Source organism: Coenobita brevimanus, chromosome 1 (genome assembly GCF_032717465.1).
Source record: "Coenobita brevimanus isolate Jiangsu-jjx chromosome 1, ASM3271746v2, whole genome shotgun sequence".
Classification (NCBI taxonomy): Eukaryota; Metazoa; Arthropoda; class Malacostraca; order Decapoda; family Coenobitidae; genus Coenobita; species Coenobita brevimanus.
The window spans coordinates 55,153,428-55,172,773 of NC_136954.1; the positions used below are offsets into that span (position 1 = coordinate 55,153,428).

Sequence of the window (19,346 nt, forward strand, 5' to 3'; positions counted from 1 at the left end):
TTGAAAGGGTACAGCAGGGAAGAAAGGTTGCTGGTTCTTTGAAAGCAGTGATAAGAAACAGGGAAGTGAGCATGGAAGTGAAAAAGTTACTACATCACAGTATTGTGATACCAACTCTAACGTACGGAAGTGAAGCTTGGACGTTGTTGGAAGGACACAAGTCAAGAGTGAGAGCAGTGGAAATGAGTTATTTAAGAGGAGCATGTGGAGTCACATGGAGAGACAGGCTGACGAATGAGGATATAAAGGAGCGTTGTGGTGTTGATGTGGATGTGATAGGAAGCGTTATGAGGAACACACTGAGGTGGTTTGGCCATGTGGAGAGGATGGAGGGTGAAAGACTGACGAAGAGAGTGTATGTGAGTGAGGTGGAGGGGGGAAGAGGGAGGGGGAGGCCGAGGATGAGATGGAGGGATGGGGTGGAGAGGTATATGAGAGAGGGGGGTGTGAGTTGGGAGCAGGGCAGTGAAATGGCGGGGGACAGGGCGACTTGGAGGCGATTTGTTTGTGGCCACCCCAAACAGGATTGAGGCGTCTGGCAATAGATAGATAGATAGTTTTTTTCGGAGGGCAAAAAATGCAATTTCTCGGATTGGATCTACAAACCTATTTGCGATCTGAAAGGGTGTGAGAAGAGGATAATGAAGACTTGTCCACTATCTGATTTCTTCAGTTCTGGAAGTCTCTCCTACTCTGAATAATATGATATGGCAGTTGACAGAATATAATGAGAAAGACATCAACTTGAAAGTGTAGAAAAAAAAAAAAAATGGCATATAGGAATAGTTAGGACTTGTCAGCTTTATTCACAGTGGAGCAAGTTAGCCACAGTCCCAGTCTGTTTCATTGTAGAGTACCAGTATACTGTACTGTACCCTTCAGTCATTCGGTTCTGTGCGTGAAGTTTCAGTGGTTACAGTACAGTGTTTGGAGGTTAATTCAAAAGCCAATAAAGATGGTATTTTTTGACTAGAAAAAAAAAAAAAAAAAAAAAAAAAAATGTCACATGGCCTTTCACCCTTTGCCTGTGTAGTGAGTCACTGCCTGGTGCATACGTGCATCTGTGTGTGTGTGTGTGTGTGTGTGTGTGTGTGTGAGCTAGTGTGATGCTGAACTTGCACTTCATTTTTATGACTTCACCTTTTGTTTTATATGACCTTGGTTTCCTCCACACATGAAGCTGAGGAATATGTTTTTAGTAATTAAGTAAGTTATCTTTGTTTCTTGATTCTTGTGTGTTGAGGAATATGTGGTATTATGTCCTGTTATGTTAAGAGAAATTCCTGAGATGATTTGGCCATGTGGAATGGATGGAAAATGAGAGACGGACTAGAAGAGTGTATCTGAGAAAGGAGGAGGGGGAAGAGGAGACCAAGGAGGAGATGGAGGGATAGAGAGGAGAGATCTATGAGAGAGGGGGTGTGAGTTGAAGGGTGGGCAGTCAAATGGTGGAGGGTGATGTAAAGGCAGTATAATTGTGGCCACCGTTGATGGCAGGAAGGTGTTAGGCAGTAGATAGATAGACAGATAATACTTCACATGATTACCAATACTTCACATGATTACCAGTAGTACTACACCAGTTTTTAAAAGCACAACTATGCATTTTGAAATACAGTAACTGTTTGAAGTTGTTTGGTACTTTAAAATACATCCATCACCACCATCATCTTAACCTTTCCCTCCTTAAGGATGGGGTAATATCCATCACCACCATTACCCTAACCTTTTATGCCTACTACAGATGAGGTATTAAATGAAACCTTGTATGTGCTAAAGTCACTTAACTCACACCTCGCGCGTCAACTGCCACACTTCTCGCTGAAGAATTATACTGACACTTGACTTCCTTGCTTTACTGTACTATCTCCTACTTTTCATGACCTGTTTCTGTTTTACTTCATATCCAGTGTACTCTTGCATATTCTAAACTGATCTGATATACTTTATACTATTTGTGTTGCATATTTTTCACAATGCTTTGGTGTGTGAATGACTGTGGGCCCATTAAGCTAGGTATAATACTGTACTGAGAGCTCTAATACTTTTATACTTTCTTTCTACCTACCCCAACTATAAGTGTAAATAAGGGTTATAATAATTATATGTCTGCAGAAATTTTATTACCGGTTGTTGGTTTTATATGGTTACCTCACCGATGTATTAAAAAAAAAAAAAAAAAAAAATCAGTTTCATTGGTACCTACAAAAGCTGATTTTATTATCTCCCCTAATTAACAGTATGAATAATTTAAAAATATATGTATTTTGGAAAACATACCTGACCACTCTTACTCTTTCTCTCTCAGCAGTATGTTCTTGCTGCCTATATATGCTTAAAAAGATTAGCACTTCCCTCCCTTCTACTCCCCCGCGTGATGACAACCTTCTGAGGTGGTGTTGTTTGGCTTCTGCGTTAATCCAGTGATGCGTGTGTGTGTGTGTGTATGAGTGTGTAAGCAGGTAGTGGGTCAGGGTGAAGGAACTGTGGCAGTCAGTGGTGTGCAGTGCAGCTGAAATGTGGCAGGCATACACTGTTGCGTGCATAGCGTACCAGAGAGGCAATGTAAGTGTGTGTTTGTGTGTCTGTTGTTATTTTTGTGAGGGATATTTGTGCAACTACCAGAAAATTTTTATTCAGCTTAAACAAAAATGTTTGAAGGGTTAGATGGCAATCGGTAAACCACTGATTCTGGTGAATCTCTTCTGAATAATATCACCTGGCAATAGCATGGGAAAAAAGAAAGAAAAAAAAAAATAGCGATGGAGTCAGGAAGTTGTCAAATTGATTTTAAAATATGAATCATGTTACTGGGAATTTGCTAGTGATAGAGCATATCCAAACGGGAAGTAAAACATGTACAGTAAAGTTTGAGATTTCATGAAACTGATGTGCAAAATGGCTTAGAAAATGTGATTGTTGGATATTGTGTGAAGATTCATAAACTATATTTATTACTCTCTCATCTGGAAGAGACAAGAATAATTCCAGTTAACTCACATCTGTTCATTAATATTTCCACCTTCATTTAGCCATCCCCAGGAATGGCTATAAGGTGGACCACTCTCATCATACCACTCATTCATTTACCTCTCAACTTTGTCCATCCACCTCATCCTCAATCACCTCCTCCCCCTCTTTCTCCACCTTACTCAGGTGCAGTACAGTTTCTTTGTCATTCTTTCTTTCATTCTTCAATTTTCTCCGTGGCCAAAACAACTCATGATACTTCTAACACTTTCCAGTGCATCCACGTCAACACCATAATGCTCCTGAGCTTCTTCATTTGTCTGTCTGTCTGAAGAATGGATATATTCTTGACCTTACATTCTTAGTGGCATCTGAAGGTGACAGAAGCCACACCTGAGTAAGCATGTAACTTGGACAAAGACATTAACCATATAATTATCCACAGTACTGTACTGTACACAGTTTGGTTAAGCATGAGGGTGGTTTATGGAGTGAATAATATTGTGCAAAATATCTTCCCAGTTTCAATATCAAGTTGCTAATTTTTTAACAGCTCTCATGATCTGTAATATTGTAATGTTGTCTTGAAGTCAGAAATGTTTAATACTGTATGTGTTTAGTGTGAGTATAAGCTCTTTCTTGAAGAAATTGCATGCATAAAAAAAAAAAGGTAAAAAGTAAATATTAATAATAATAGAAAAGTAGCATTTTGCTGCCAGAATTGATGTTTGGCCTGACTGCTGATTTTGGATCCCTTGTTTTGTTTGTTTATATGAATCTGTAACCAGACACTTTAATTGCATAAGAGTTGGCCACAAACGAGTCATCCCCATGTCACCTTGTCCTCTACCAAAAGGCTGCCATCACTCAAAATCACCTCCCCCCCTCATATACCTCTTCACCCCCATTATTCCATCTTATCCATAGTCTTTCCCACTCCACTTGACTCATATGCACTCTCCTGATTAGTCTAGCACTGTTTATCGCTGGGTTTATTCAGTGGCAGGCTGTCACCACCAGTGGCATGGCTATGACTCCCCAGAAACCAGCAAATGGGCCCTTTCACTCACCATTCAGGCCTTTAACACCACCAGCCACATGATGAATTTTGTACTATATTATGTTCTTGCCACTACCAAACTGTTTTATCTAGCTTAGGGGTGACTTCGAGTTAATATAGCCTTCATTGAACCTGCTCACTTCTAAACATCACTCAGATTGAATAAAATCATCTGGAGGTACTGTTTAGAGGAAGATAAGTGTATAATAGGGAGAAGCTAATATAATCTGGAGGTATTCTTTAGAGGAAAAAAGTGTATAATAAGAAACTAATATACATTGGAGGTCCTGTTTTAGTAGGTTAATCCCTGAATTACAGGTGGGTTATAGGTACAGGTACTCTTGTGTTCATTCTCCAGATGGTTACAACTGGAACACATGTAATCCTAAAACTTATGGTGCTGTAACTTAAATATCTCCATTCCAGATATGTCCACACCTTTCAAGTCCATGAAGTCATGAGGTTAATTCTCTTATTTGCAGGGTGTAAAGTTATTGGAGTCGAGATCCCCTTTGTCTTGTGTGTAGTAGAAAGGCAGTGCACTGGTAGGTTAAAAATATTGGATGAGGAAGTCCTTAGGCTTTCGTTTCTGGTCACTGCACTGGTGTGGCTTCCTTATTTGTTGATGTATTGATAATCTCTTAGCTGATCCTCAGCTACTAGGAAGAGTATAAGATGCATTCAACTGTATGCCATCATTATGTGGCTGATGAAATTATATGGAAGACTGAAATGAAGATTAGTGCAGTACTGTATTAGAAATAGTCTTCCATTAGTTCCTTATCAGCTGTTTTATTATCCATGCTCCACATCATCTAATCTCTCTTCCTCCTACAGTCTCCACTTTGAAGACACCTGTGAAATTCAATAACAGCTTCCATCATATCACTGCCTCTCAAAGCCTTCTTATGTCACTGCCATCACATCAATTTCTAAGGTCCATATTATCTAACCTCTATTCTCCCCAGTCTCCACCATCTTCGAAGATTACTGTGGAATCGAGCCCGTCCGCTATCCGGAAGAAGAAGCGGAGACGAGGCCTCCACCCGAAGTCGACGAAGAAGTGCTCATGGGATTGTACTCAGACAACTCGGCGGTCCTTGGGGGTGAGACTTGATAATTTTTCTACTACCAGGTTTATTTTGATTGGAAAATGAATTAAGTCACCATTTTAATTTGCATTTTAAAAGTTTCTTTGCTGCTAATTAAGAGAGAGAGAGAGAGGACTGTTTAAGAGAGTAATAGAGAAGTATGTGAGGATAATGTAGCATGGATGTGTTTCTGTCATGACCATCCCATTTGTGGGTTCCCAGGAGGGTGCAAGGCATCGGAAGTGATTGATTGACAAATTTCATAAAAATGTTGTGATGCTTTGGAACACATCCCTGATATATGATGAGAACCACCAAAGTTGATGTGAATGTGCAGGAAAGCATTAGAAGTGCCTTGAGAGGATCTGGCCATGTGGGGAGAATGGAGGATGAAAAAATGACTAGGAGAGTCCATGTGAGGGGGAAGGGTAATGAGGAAAAGAAGATGGAAAGATGGGATGGAGAGGTATGTGGGAGGGGGTTGGAGTTAGGGCAACCTGATGGCAAAGGACTGAGTTATACAGAGGTAATTTAATTGGGGCCAGCCTTTCCAGGATTAAGGTATGTAACTATAGATTGATAGATACATATTTACCTAACTGTAGGATACAGGATTTGAAGTGAGCATGTGTTGTCTTATTATTTACTTTACTACTGATCCACTGCATTTACTTATTGTCTCCTTTGCAAGATGCTAGGTAACTAAGAGCAGTATATACAGGCAGTCACTATTGTAAGTCATAGCTTTTTTTTTTTTGCAACTGGAAAAAGATATCATTCAGCTCATGTAAACCATTCAGAGTGGATGGGATTAAACAAATGAGAGCAATTTACCAGAATGTTTGACAGTAACATTAGTTAATCTATTTTTCCTTTTTCTTCAGGAGTTCTTGGAATCATTTTTCTTGCACTGCTGTGCATGGGGTTCTTGATTGGCCGCTACCTGGCTCGTCACAAGGGAGATTACCGCACCCACGAGGCTGACGGAGCTGATGCGGCACCTGACGCTGACTGGGCGGTACAGCATGGCACCACTGGCCCACAGGTCAAGAAGAACACAGAGATGTACATTTAACACTCTCACAGCACGGCGCTGAGCAGTGAACTTAATTTATCCATTCAGGTAGAGCATCACAAAGTGATCTTGGATATACTACTGTACATATTTACACCTTAACACAGATTGTAACCTAAGTTTACACATCATGTACTGTACAGTAGGTTGCATACACTGTACTCTGAATTCCATAATGTATAGCCTACACAGGAAGATTTGTGTGTCCCTACAGATACTGAACATTAACTCATTAAGTTTACAGTTTATTTGCATTTAACACTTTCACATCACCCCACACATTTTTGTTACATTAAACAGGCAGCTAATGAAGCAGCTACAGTGGTTACCCTCCTCTGACAAGGAATCCTGAACACAAAACACTTTCCCTCCATCTCCATCCTCCCAGTAGCACTACACCACATCTGTGAGAGACCTGCTGTGGTAATCTCACAGCAGTGAACAAAGCACCCCCAGGACCGAAAGGGATGTATATTATTATTTTTTGAGGTTGTATGCTTGATATGGTGTAAAATTTTAATGAACCTGGGATGTGATTTTGGTTGATGAATGGATGTGGGTGAATAGGTAGTGACTTGGAATCCAGGGTCAGAAGCAAATGTAGTTGTATTACTAAGCAGTGAGAAGAAATATACCAGAGCAGTAGCTTGTTCTGGCACAGTGTGAGTATATTACTAAGCAGTAAAAGGAGATAATGTATATCAGAGCACTAGCTTGTTCTGGCATAGTGTATTAGAACAATAATGGTATTTTACAATCCACCTCAAACAAACAGTATCAGCAAACTTGAAGTATTGAAGTCCAGTACTTTTATTCCTACTAGTAATAACCATGTTGCATGGGTCTTGTCTTTTATCCATAGGTAATGCTATTTTTAACCATAATTCCATATTAGAATAGACAGACTGGTATCTTTTTTACTTGTTTATAAACAGATCTTTGTATGCCAGTTTCTCTTTCCTAATAGCTAACAGACATGATCCCTTATTGGTTCTCTGCTGCCAGCATTATTGTTACTCATAATACCTTATGTACTTACAGCAGGGTAACATTTTGAGTCTCTTTGTGACTTCCGTCTTTCATAGCTTGAGATCTGAAAATTTTTTGGTTTTTCTATTTTCATATTACTGTACTGTCTCAGGGGTGGGAACGTATTTTGTATAACTAGCTAGCTTTAAAACGTACTATTACCGGAATGATTAGGGTAAACTGTTGGTCACATGGTAGAATTTGGCCTATAGTGCAATCATACTACCACCAGTAAATACTGTCACAAGTCTTGGCTGTATTTGTGGAACGTAGAAAGTTAATGGTGTAGCAGTGATGAGTAGTGATGACTGAGGTAATTACAGAGGTACAGCATTAGATTATCTTGCAGAATTCAGTGTATGGAAGCTTAACCACTTAAGTTCAATGGCACCTTTTTTTCTTTAGTTCATCCTTGCTGGTAGATGATTTTAAGAAACTTATTATGAAAGGCCTTTGATAGTGAGGGATTAGTGAAGGCTGTATCTACCTAGTCTTTCCAAAGTCCTCCTAATCTGAATATAAGGCTCAAAAAGTAGGAAGAAAATAATAAAAACTACCTGTGTCACTAGAGCAAAATGGTTAATGGAGCATAGTGAATTACTACAAGTATAATCATGGAGAATTAGCACTCCCAGACCAATTGGAATTATTCAGTGATTTGTCAGTGTTCTGTTATACCTGAGTGTTTGTTCAAAAAGTGTTATTAGCTTATATCTGACAACAGTATTTGATTGCCACTTCTACGAATCTCGGTTAATTACTATATCTTAGTGAGTTGTGTGTGATTTCCTCTTGTATCATTCCTTTCTTCTGTGATTATTCCATTCCATGTTGTTTTGTTGAAATTATTTATCTTTTCAGTTCAGTGAAAACTGATTGACTTATGTTTGTGTTGTTGTTCTAAGCAGCAACTTACTGTACATTTCTGTTTTGGTCAATACGGTTTCCATATCAGGGGTCTTCCTAAAATGATTTAATATTCTGGCAGAAGCAAGAATAAAATATGAATCCCACAAACTGAATGTTAGAAACTGTGATCTCATTTTCTGATAAAAGTAAGACTTGAACAAAGTATACCACATCTGTATGACATTTGGTTCTGAAAGTGAACACTGAAATGTTTAGATGAAAGGTGGACTGCATACCGTGAAATACATGTACAACTGTGAGCTCTTCGGATTTGGTTGCTGATGAATCCTCTGAATGGTCTGAAGCTTGATAAACAGTCATTTGTATAATTGATGGTATGATCTACCAGCTTTAGCTTTTGTCACAAGCCCTTTCTATAAATTAATTGAGGACGTTGCAGCTATTCGTGTTGATGTCAAATGGGAAAACCCCTGTTTTGCAAGTTTAGTAGGCCCTCACTACTACCTTTTGTATTTCACATTCTTAGAGTTTTCATTATTTACTACTAAGTGTGCAGTAACTTAGAGAAATCTGTGTATTAAAGTTCTATTTTACCCATAAAGCTGATTTGCCCCTCGTTTACAGTAACAGTGATGAGGAAAAAGGTTCAGCATTTTTAGAGGATATCCCTTACTTTTATAATGAAGACTAACTGTACTATATGTCATTGGTGATGACCGGTAGTCTTACAAGCTGATTAAATTGCACAGGTCTATATTTGCAGTGCAAAGAGATTTACAGTGAGAAACAAAGACTTACACTGCACTGCCAGGGTAGTGTATTGCTGCCTGTCACCTATTTAAAGCAGCACAGTGCCACAGAATATAAGTACATGATATATATAATAGCACTGTATAGTATACCAAAGATATACTGTTACATTTTTCAAGCTGTTTGTTCCATCCACTTTCTCACAGAAGCTATAGCATTCATATATATTCTTCTCCACCTATGTATATTTGCTGTTTTACTTTCCAGCTGTATCAGCATGTGACATTTTTATTTTATTTATGTGGCACTAAAATCATCTATCACCGCATTTTGTGCATTGTGTTATGACCAATTTATTTGAAGTTTTGTATAAACTTCCAGGGTTGAAATTAAGCTAACCATAGCTTTTGTCACTAATATAACAAATTTTTTATGTTTTGTAAGTCTGTTTTAGTACATGTACAAGCATTGCCTTCATAACTATCTACTCTCCATTTCATAAGTCTAAATACACAGCACTAGTTACACTACCCACAGTTATAGTATTTATCCTCTTTAGGCCAGGTACTGTACTGGATATTTTAAGATATAACGCTTACACCAGTCGTGATGAAGGTTTTGTGTCCCTTCACTGTGAATGCATGCTGCAAAATGTCTTGTAAATGATGAAGTCAACCCCTAAATAAAAACTATTCAGACTCTTGGTAAGTTGCACATAACATTAACATGTATACGATTTTGGTTTTCAGTCCTGTATAGTATTTTATAATAGCTCTGTCTACTACCAATAATGGGTTGAGCATAATTTTCACTGTGGTACTACGCACTGATGCAGTAATTAGCATGAATTTATATCAACATCTGTAGCTGCTAGTGGAAGTACAGTACAGCATACTGGTAAGAGGCCAAGACAGGGATTAATGTAAGCTGTCAAGCCACCTCAGGCACGTGCAGACTGGATGCTTCAGTACACTCGGTATCAAATGTTCTCTCATACTTTTCTCTCTCCATGGACTTTGAATATCAGTGTGGTGCATTCAATGCAAACGACATTTATGACGGTGATGTGTTGCGATGGAAAGTCATCAGTGCTTGTTGTTGAAAACTCACCATGCTGATTTTCAAAGTCCACAGGCAGAAAGACAGAAGAGGTGACAGGATTGTGATGCCAACCGTACATAAAGTACATATATACTGTACATACATGTACAAGGTGTGATAGCCTGCCAGGAACTGCATGGTATAAATATTTGGTGAAGTGTGAGTTGCCAGTGCCAAGCTTTGCAGTGCATTCCAGGTAGCTGGTGAAAAACTCTGCATTATTGAGATTTTACTTTATCTGAAAAGTCTCAGGTTTCTTTCATACATCCTGAGATGAAGTGGTTAAGGACATTTCTGCTCAAAGCTAAAGCCTCTTTGAAATATCCCAGGCAACTTGTGAGCCATCCATTACCTTACCCTTTACTGCCAACATGTTCCCTTTGTACTGTATGGCCATTCCAGTCCCCATCCCCTAGTTGCATTCCGTTCCCCCCCTTTCCCTCATTCCAGTTGCCATATACCCAGTGTACACCATATTCCTTACTTCTAACATGTCATCCTCATCCCCTTTCAGCCCACTCTCCCTTGAGTTGTATTCTTATCAGTTTAGGAGACTTTCTAGATCCTCATCCTTACCAGTCCATTCTTGAATTTGGTGGGTCAATGTACTCGTTTTAATAACTGTCAATACTGTACTGTATTATAAAGTCATAAATAACATAAAAGAGACTAGCAAGGTATATAGAAAATATATCACTGTTAGAGGTTTTTGAGAGACTCCAAGTTGATGAAAATACAGCTCCTAGGCTCTCAATTGACCTTCTTTGATCTCCCCCTCCCCCCTCCTGTACTGTCCAGCAATTTTCTATCCTGTCCTTCTCCCCCCATTATTTAAACACTGCTCACTGTATCTCAGTATATGCTTCAGCTTGAAAGTATATAGTAAAGCCAAGCACAGCCCCTACTTGTTTAAGATTGATGTCAGGTGTGTATTCTTCCTGGCTAATACTAAACTGTCCATTAGCTCTGCAGGAACACTTGCTACTTCCTAGATCTGGCCTTAAACTGCTCACTCAAGGCAGTGTAGTGGAATGGACTCTGTAGCTCTCCAAATTTGATTAATGATGCACCACACTCAGTGCCTGAAGCCAGATTCCCCCCACCTCCCCTCTAACTGTAACGTCCATTGCTGTAGTTGTCTGGGAGGTTCACTCAATGGGTTTTAAGCGTCTACCCAATGTTAGTACAGTATTTTATTTCTTTTTCTACCGGCGGGATGAAGTATAAAAGGAACCTAATCTAAGCATGGTATGGATATCTAGCTTTCCCAGGCTCAAGATCCTTAGAGGCCAAGAAATTATACATACAAATGGTACAAACATGAGTGATGTAAGAGAACTGAAAGCAACATGGCATGTTTCTCTGTCCATAACATGGCACCGTCTCATTCTCATTATTTCATTTCAAAGAGAGTGCAACAGTTATGCATACACTGGGTGGTTTTATTGCAGTGTACCTAACCACGGTTTTATCTTGCTCCATAACTGCTGGATTTCTGTTATATTAGTTATGACCTACTACAGAATGATAACTGACCTACAGTTCTGGTGTTGAGAACAATTTGCCATACATCTTTTTTTACAAGTTTCCTGTTTTATGAATATTTTACTGACTGGTTTCTGTCATATATATAATGGGAACTTTTTTTTGTTTCACTGTTTCTTGTTTTTCTGTATTTAATTATTTTGCTCAGTTTGTACAATAATATTTTTATCCTACAGCCTATATACTTTGACTTTACATAATATTTGCAGTACAGAAACATTGTATGGATGTCTGTATGCTGTGTAGTATTAGCAATATACTTTTGTACAAATGTATTATACTCGCTGTTTCATTACCAAACCTTCTCTATCACTGGATGACCTGCTTTGGTGAAACTGCCTCACCTTTAATAACAACAATTAGTAAAGTAGATATAATTATGCACGTGATAAAAAGGTTGATAACGAATGATCGAATAAAAGGGACACCAAGAGAAAGACTCCTATGATTTCTAAGACTGCAGTAGGTTCTCATTTAATGGTGTTTTGCAAAGCTGTTTCATTATTAAGTTATTGATGAACGATGTGTGTGTGTGTGTGTCCATCAACCATCTCGCGTTCTACACTGTATTGTTGCAAAGCGCCCACCAAATCCATTTTTCCTTTCTGCCTGGATTACCGTGTGAGGAAGAGGATGCTCTCAGATGCACGCCAAATATATACATTCACCTGAAGGCGCTTTTGGTTAAGGCCTGGTCACGTCCGCCATATTGGGTCCAAAATGCGGGGTTTTGTGGGATTCTGGGTGCGTTTTTAAAGGAATTAGAAGCTAATTAGACCCCTGGGTGAACAAAAGAGTCTTATTCTTGGACTAAAATAATTAAAACATACAAGACACGGCACATACCTCAATCTCGTAGTCGTATGTGGAAACAAAATGGCGGCCCTGACCAGCTAACAGACTAGAACTGGAGATAAAAAATATGCCACTTTGCCTTGGCCTACGCCAGAGAGAGAGAGAGAGTATTCTCACTAATATGTGATCCTAATGAAAATTTCAATATACAGTGCTACAATCATCTGCTTTAATTCTCTCTCTCTCTCTCTCTCTCTCTCTCTCTCTCTCTCTCTCTCTCTCAAATGCTACATTTCCGTTCTCGCCTCCCTTTTTCCTTCACTCCACTAATCTCCTAGGTTTTTATTCCATTCTCTCTCTCTCTCTCTCTCTCTCTCTCTCTCTCTCTCACACACACACACACACACACACACACAAATTCAAATCTACCCAGCCCTCCCACCTCCCTCTCCTCTTCCCCCCTTTTAAAACAATTTCCTGATAACATAATCCATTCTCCTTAACTTTAACTTTAAAATAGTGTCAATGGCATCCCCCTCTGATCTGGAACTACGCTAAATCCTCCCCGGCATCCTAACTTTGGCCTTAAAACACACGAAAACAAAGGAAGGGCCGAGGCAAAATAAACTACGCATTCGACTCGGCCTGGAAACTTCGGTAAACTGATTTCCATACGTTTCTATGTTTTGCCTATACTGGAGCAATACATAATGGAGAAATACTGACGCTGGGATGCTATTTTAAACATATCTAAATATACGGTAAATCTAAATCCACATTGAAGCTTAAATTTAAACGCAGTATCTAATATATACATCGCTTTCATACTACTTAATTCTTTACGCCACGTCTCTATACACTATATCTTTATACGCAAAGTCTGTACGTTAAATCAACGTATATACACTTTAAATCACAAAATATCTATCAACAAAGATCCAGATACCCTTCCCTCCATGATTAACACTGATGGGTGGAATTCACAATTTTTTTTTTTTTTTTTTTTTTAAGGAAGATTTGAGACGGGGATAATGTCCTAATATTTTCTTCCTTTGTCCTTCCATTACGAAAACAGGTGACAGCTGTGAGAGAGAGAGAGAGAGAGAGAGAGAGAGAGAGAGAGAGAGAGAAATAAAAAATAATAATCTTATGCATTCGAATCTTCTTAAAATATCGAAAAAAATTCTTCTCCCAAAATTGAGTTAAATAAAAAAAAATAATGGACTCTTAATACTGCTTACTTTAATACCAAAACACGCATAATGGAAGCCGTGTGTGTGTGTGTGTGTGTGTGTGTGTGTGTGTGTGTGTGTGTGTGTGTGTTCTTACCTAATTGTATCTTTACAGGAATGAGTCAAGCTCGTACTGTCCTGTGTCTTAAATCATATTTATCGTACATATCCTTAAATTTGTGAATTGTTTTGGCACACACTATTTCATTCGGTAGTGCATTCCATTGATCAATTGCTCTGTTTGGGAAACTGAATTTCCTTACGTCTTTATCATCTCTCTTCTTATGCAGTTTTTTGCAGTGTCCTCTTGCTGATGCTTCTCCATATGTTAAGTAATCATTTATGTCTATTTTCTCCTTCCCTGATATGCACTTATATAGCATTCTCATGTCACCGCTTTTCCTTCTCTCCTGTAGTGTTGGTAGATTCAGTTTATTTAGTCTTTCTTCGTAGTTTAGGTCCCTTAAGCTTGGTATCCATCTTGTAGCGGCCCTTTGAACTTTTTCAATCTTGTCTATGTATTTTTTGAGATGAGGACTCCAGACTACTGATGCATATTCCAGGGTTGGTCTAATGAATGATGTTATTATCCTTCTTAGCATGTCTTCATTTATGTATGTGAATGCTATTCTCATATTTGCAAGCAGTGTATACATGTTCCGTACCTTCTCGCTGATGTGGTCAGCCGGAGATAGTCTGTTATTGATAATCACACCTAGGTCTTTCTCTCTTTCTGATGTGTATAGGGTTTTATTTCCTAATCCAATCAGGTCTTTTTCCACTTTTACCAAACTTGATTACATGACACTTGTCCACATTGAATTCCATTTGCCATGTACTACTCCATTCATGAAGTTTATTTAATTCTTCTTGTACCTCTTTACAAGAGTCTGTGTTAGTAATTCTCCTTTGTATTTTTGAATCATCTGCAAACATATTCAGATAGCTCTCATTTCCAGTGTTACTGTTTATATCATTTATATACACTAATAACACGATTGGTGCCAGCACTGAACCCTGTGGTACTCCACTAGTCACTTCTTTCCATGATGAGTAGTTTCCTCTTAGTACTGTTCTCATTTCTCTTTTTATGAGAAAGTCTTGCATCCAACAAAGCAGTTTGCCTCGAATTCCTCCTTGATGGTACAGTTTCCATAAAAGTCTTTGGTGTGGTACTGTGCCAAAAGCTTTCTTGAAATCTAAATAGATACTGTCCACCCATCCTTCCCTTTCCTTTATTGTGTTTGTTACTCTGTCATAGTAGCTCAACAGATTAGTAACACATGATTTTCCTTTTCTGAAACCAAACTGTCTTTCTGTTATCATACTGTGTTCTTCTAGATGATTTACCCAAGCTTTTCTTATAAGCTTTTCTAATACCTTGCTTACAACACTGGTCAGTGATACTGGTCGGTAGTTGAGTGGATTTTGTCTATTTCCTTTCTTGAATAAGGGGACAATATTTGCTTTTTTCCAAATATCAGGTAGTTTACCTTGACTCAAGGATTTCTTGAAAATTAAAAATAATGGTTTACTTAACGCCTTTGCACATTCTCGTAATACCCAACATGAAATTTCATCAGGACCACTTGCTTTTCCTCTGTCTAATCTACTTAACTCCTCCTGTATTACTTTTTCTGCTATTTGTATATCTGGTAGTATGTGTGGACATGCATGTTCCACATAGTCCCTCTCAAAATTTTTTTCTTCTGTAAAAACTAATTGGAAATTCTTATTTAGTGTTCACAAACATCTTTCTCTTGTGTATAAGTGATTCCCTCGTCCATAATGGATTGTATTATATCTTTTACTTTGGTTTTGCTTCTGATATAGCTGTAAAACAGCTTTGGTTGATCACTACTTTTATTTATTATATCCTCCTCAAACTGTTTTTGGGCTTCCCTCCTTATTCTTGTATAATCGTTTCTTGCCTGTTTCTAATTATTATACGCCCTTTCACTATTGTGTCTTCTGTATCTATTCCACAACAAATCTCTTCTTTCTTTCGATTTTTTACATTCTGTATTGAACCATTTCTGTATTTTCTTATCTCCTTCTTTGTGCTGTGGGATGTACTTCTGGACTCCTATTTCATAAAATTCACAGAATTTTTTATATACAGCATTTAAATCTTGTCCTGTAAGCTCATTTTCCCAATCAACTTCTAAGAAATACTTCTTTAGGTCTTGATAATTTCCCTTTTTATAGTTTAGGCTCTTTTTGTAACTGTCATTGCTGTTTACTATGTCATATGCTATCCTGAAGTTATAATTTAGTACTGCATGATCGCTTTTGCCGAGTGAAGGGTGATATATTAAACTGTCAGTATCATTTTCTTGCCTTGTACATATTAGATCTAGCACTGAAGGTACATCAAGTCCTCTTTTTCTGGTGGTTTCTCTCACATGTTGCGTTAGGAAAAACTCTTGCACGAGATCCAGGAGCTTTTGGTCCAAACAGCTTTCTTGGCTAATTATATCTAGAGTATTCCAATTTATATTTGTATTGAAATCCCCAGTTAGTATAATTCTTTCCGATTTATCTTCCATTTTATGTAGTAATGATCTTAAACTCTGAATTGTACTCTCTGCCAGGTCCTCATATTCGTCTCTTTCCCATGTGTTTGATCTGGGTGGCATGTACAAATTGGCTACAATTACTTTACCTTCAGATGTGTTGATCTCTACTGCAATCAGTTCTCTTGTGTGTGTGTGTGTGTGTGTGTGTGTGTGTGTGTGTGTGTGTGTGTGTGTGTGTGTGTGTGTGTGTGTGTGTGTGTGTGTGTGTGTGTGTGTGTGTGTGTGTGTGTGTGTGTGTGTGTGGTTTAAGGCTGTTCCTTCTCTTACCTGTCTATCTATCTGTCTGTCTGTTAGTCTATCAAGAAATTTTGTCTACCTATCTATCTACTGTACCTACCTACCTACCTACCCATCTATCTATCTATATCTAATGTTCACCTTCCTATCTATCTATCTATCTATATACCTAGCTATCAATAAACCTCTTTTACTAGATGCTCTCTCTCTCTCTCTCTCTCTCCCTCTCTCTCTCTTTCTCACCTCACTGCCTTTCCATTACCCCTGAAGGGATTAAGGAAATGGAAGAGAAAAGAGAGAGAGAAGAGAGAGAGAGAGAGAGAGAGAGAGAGAGAGAGAGAGAGAGAGAGAGAGAGAGAATCAATGTTTGAAATCTCGATCAGTAAGTAGGGAGAGATGGAAGGAAGGATGGAAGGAAGGAAGGAGGGAAGTAAGGGGAAGGAAAGAAGGAAGGAAGGAATCAAGGAAGGAAGGAAGGATGGAAGAAAGGAATCAAGGAAGGAAGGAAGGGAAAGAAGGAAGGAAGGAGAGAAGGGAGTATAAAAAAAAATAGAGAGAGGAAATGAGGGAGAAAAGAAGGAAGAGAAGTGACATATGGAGGAAAAAGAGGAAGGGAAGATGGTGATTATTTCTCCTCCCTCCCTCTCTCTTTCTCTCTCCTCCCTCCCTCCTATTCATCCCTCGTTATTTTTATACGCAACTTTTTTCCTTTCATTCAAATTAATCTTTCTCTCTCTCTCTCTCTCTCTCTCTTTCTCTCTCTCTTTCTTCCTTTCACTTTGTCTCTCTCTCGTTCTTCTTCCTTCCTTCTTCCCAGCTTTCCTTCCTCCTTTCTCTATTCCTTCTCTCCTCCCCTCCCTCCTTTTTCCCTTCCTTCCCTCCCTCTCTCCCTTTCCTTCACTCATACCCATCCTTCCCTTCCTCATTCCTTCTCCTCTTTCCTCGTCCTCCCTTCCCTCCTTCGTTCTTTTTTTTCTCCTCCTTCCTCTTTTCCTTCCCTCCTCCCCTCCCTCTCCCCTTTCATCTCTTCCTCCCTCTCTCCTCCTCCTCTCTCTCCCTTTGGCAGTATCATCCTTACCATCTTGTTTGCTGAGAGGCCTACTCTCTCTCTCTCTCTCTCTCTCTCTCTCTCTCTCTCTTAAATTCACAACCCACACCACATTCACAACGAAGGAAGTGATGCTAAAATCCTTCCTTAATACAGAACAAGACATCACCGACTCAGCACCAATTAACACCTGAAGAAGACGCAGAGGGGAGCCAGCCGGGGTCATGACAGAAAGAGAGTGAAATTTGAGTCTCCTTGGTTACTAGTGATTTTTTTAATGCAAGGAAGAAGGAACCAAAGGCCAGGAGCCCTCTAATTGTTCCCTCCAAGACAAGAACAAGATAACAGTGAGCCAAATTCAACACCCGTTCACTAATCCTAAAACCTGACTACATTCGGCCACTGACATACGTGAAGGAGGTTTGGGATTTTTGCCAGGCGGGAGTAAACACACTATAGGCACATATGCTTCTTCAAGACGTGATATTGGGGAGGGAGAGGTGGGCGTGGAGACAGGTAAGACAAAAATGAAAAGGAAAAAAAAGGAAAAGAAAAAGGATGTGTTTCTCCGCATGAGTATTGCTGTGCTGTGATGTAGAGATGGGTAGATAGATGGATGGGTAGATAGATGGATGGATAGATGGATAGATAGATAGACTGACAGATATAGAGACATAGATGGATGGATGGATAAAGAAATACAGACAGCCAGACATATACACAAACAGAGAGAGAGAGAGAGAGAGAGAGTTCAAAGGCGTGACGGTACGTAAAATTCTCACCCCTCTCTCTCTCTCTCTCTCTCTCTCTCTCTCTCTTCATAATTTCTTTCTCTTTTTGTCTTCCTGTGTAAGATAGAGAGAATGGCAAACGAGGGAGTGAGAGAGAATATTTGAGTGGCTGTGTGTGTGTGTGTGTGTGTGTGTGTGTGTGTGTGTGTGTGTGTGTGTGTGTGTGTGTGTGAGAGAGAGAGAGAGAGAGAGAGAATTAATCATCTCTCTTTCCCTCCCTACTCTTCCACTATCTCTCAAGTACATTTTCATTATTTTCCTCTCTCTCTCTCTCTCTCTCTCTCTCTCTCTCTCTTCCTTACCTCCCTCCAGCAGTTTTTCTCTCTCCTTCCCTCCCTTTCATCCTCCCTCTTCTCTCACTTTTTATCTCTCCCTTACTCTCCATACCTCTCTCTCTCTCTCTCTCTCTCTCTCTCTCTCTCTCTCTCTCTCTCACACACACACACACACACACACTTTCCCTCCCTCCCTTCTCCAATTTACTTCCTACATAACTTCCTTCCTCCCCATCATTCATCATTCCTTCCTTCTTCCCTCTACTTCTCTCTCTCTCTCCCCCCTCTTCTCTCACTTTTTATCTCTCCCTTACTCTCCATACCTCTCTCTCTCTCTCTCTCTCTCTCTCTCTCTCTCTCTCTCTCTCACACACACACACACACACACACACACACACACACACACACACACACACACACACACACACACACACACACACACACACACATTTTCCCTTCCTCCCTCCCTCCCTTCTCCAATTTACTTCCTACATAACTTTGCTTCCCCCTATCATTCATCCTTCCTTCCTTCCTTCTTCCCTCTCCCTCTCTCCCTCCCTCCCACATCAACAATAGCTATAATAAAAAAAAAAAAAATCCTTCACTGACCAGCTGACCACAGGCTGAAAAGATCTCCCTCATTATCTTCCTTCATTTCTCCTTCATTCTACAATTCATACCTTCTTTCATTCTTCATTCGTTCCTTCATGCAACAATTCATACCTTCTTTTATTCTTTATTCGTACTTTTATTCCTCCTTCATCTCATTTTTTTCTTCCTTCCTCCCCTCTTCCCTTCCGTCTTTATATCCCTTCTTCCTTCCTTCCTTCCTTTCCTCTGTACTTTTCTTCTTTCCTTCCTTCTATCCTTTCTTCCTCCCCTCTTTCCTTCCTTCTTT

The 19,346-nt window shown here is 39.3% G+C and overlaps 1 protein-coding gene across 1 annotated transcript in view; it reads left to right on the forward strand.

The window, feature by feature from the left end:
• Positions 1–7,215, forward strand: part of Nrx-IV (neurexin-4) — a 44,486-nt gene extending 37,271 nt beyond the window's left edge. Inside the window, exons 22-23 of the mRNA XM_080279901.1 lie at positions 4,999–5,136; positions 6,006–7,215. Of these exons, the coding sequence (XP_080136027.1) occupies positions 4,999–5,136; positions 6,006–6,196 (329 nt within the window). The 3' untranslated portion in view covers positions 6,197–7,215. The remainder of the gene's footprint in view (positions 1–4,998; positions 5,137–6,005) is intronic.
• The last annotated feature ends 12,131 nt before the right edge of the window (positions 7,216–19,346 follow it).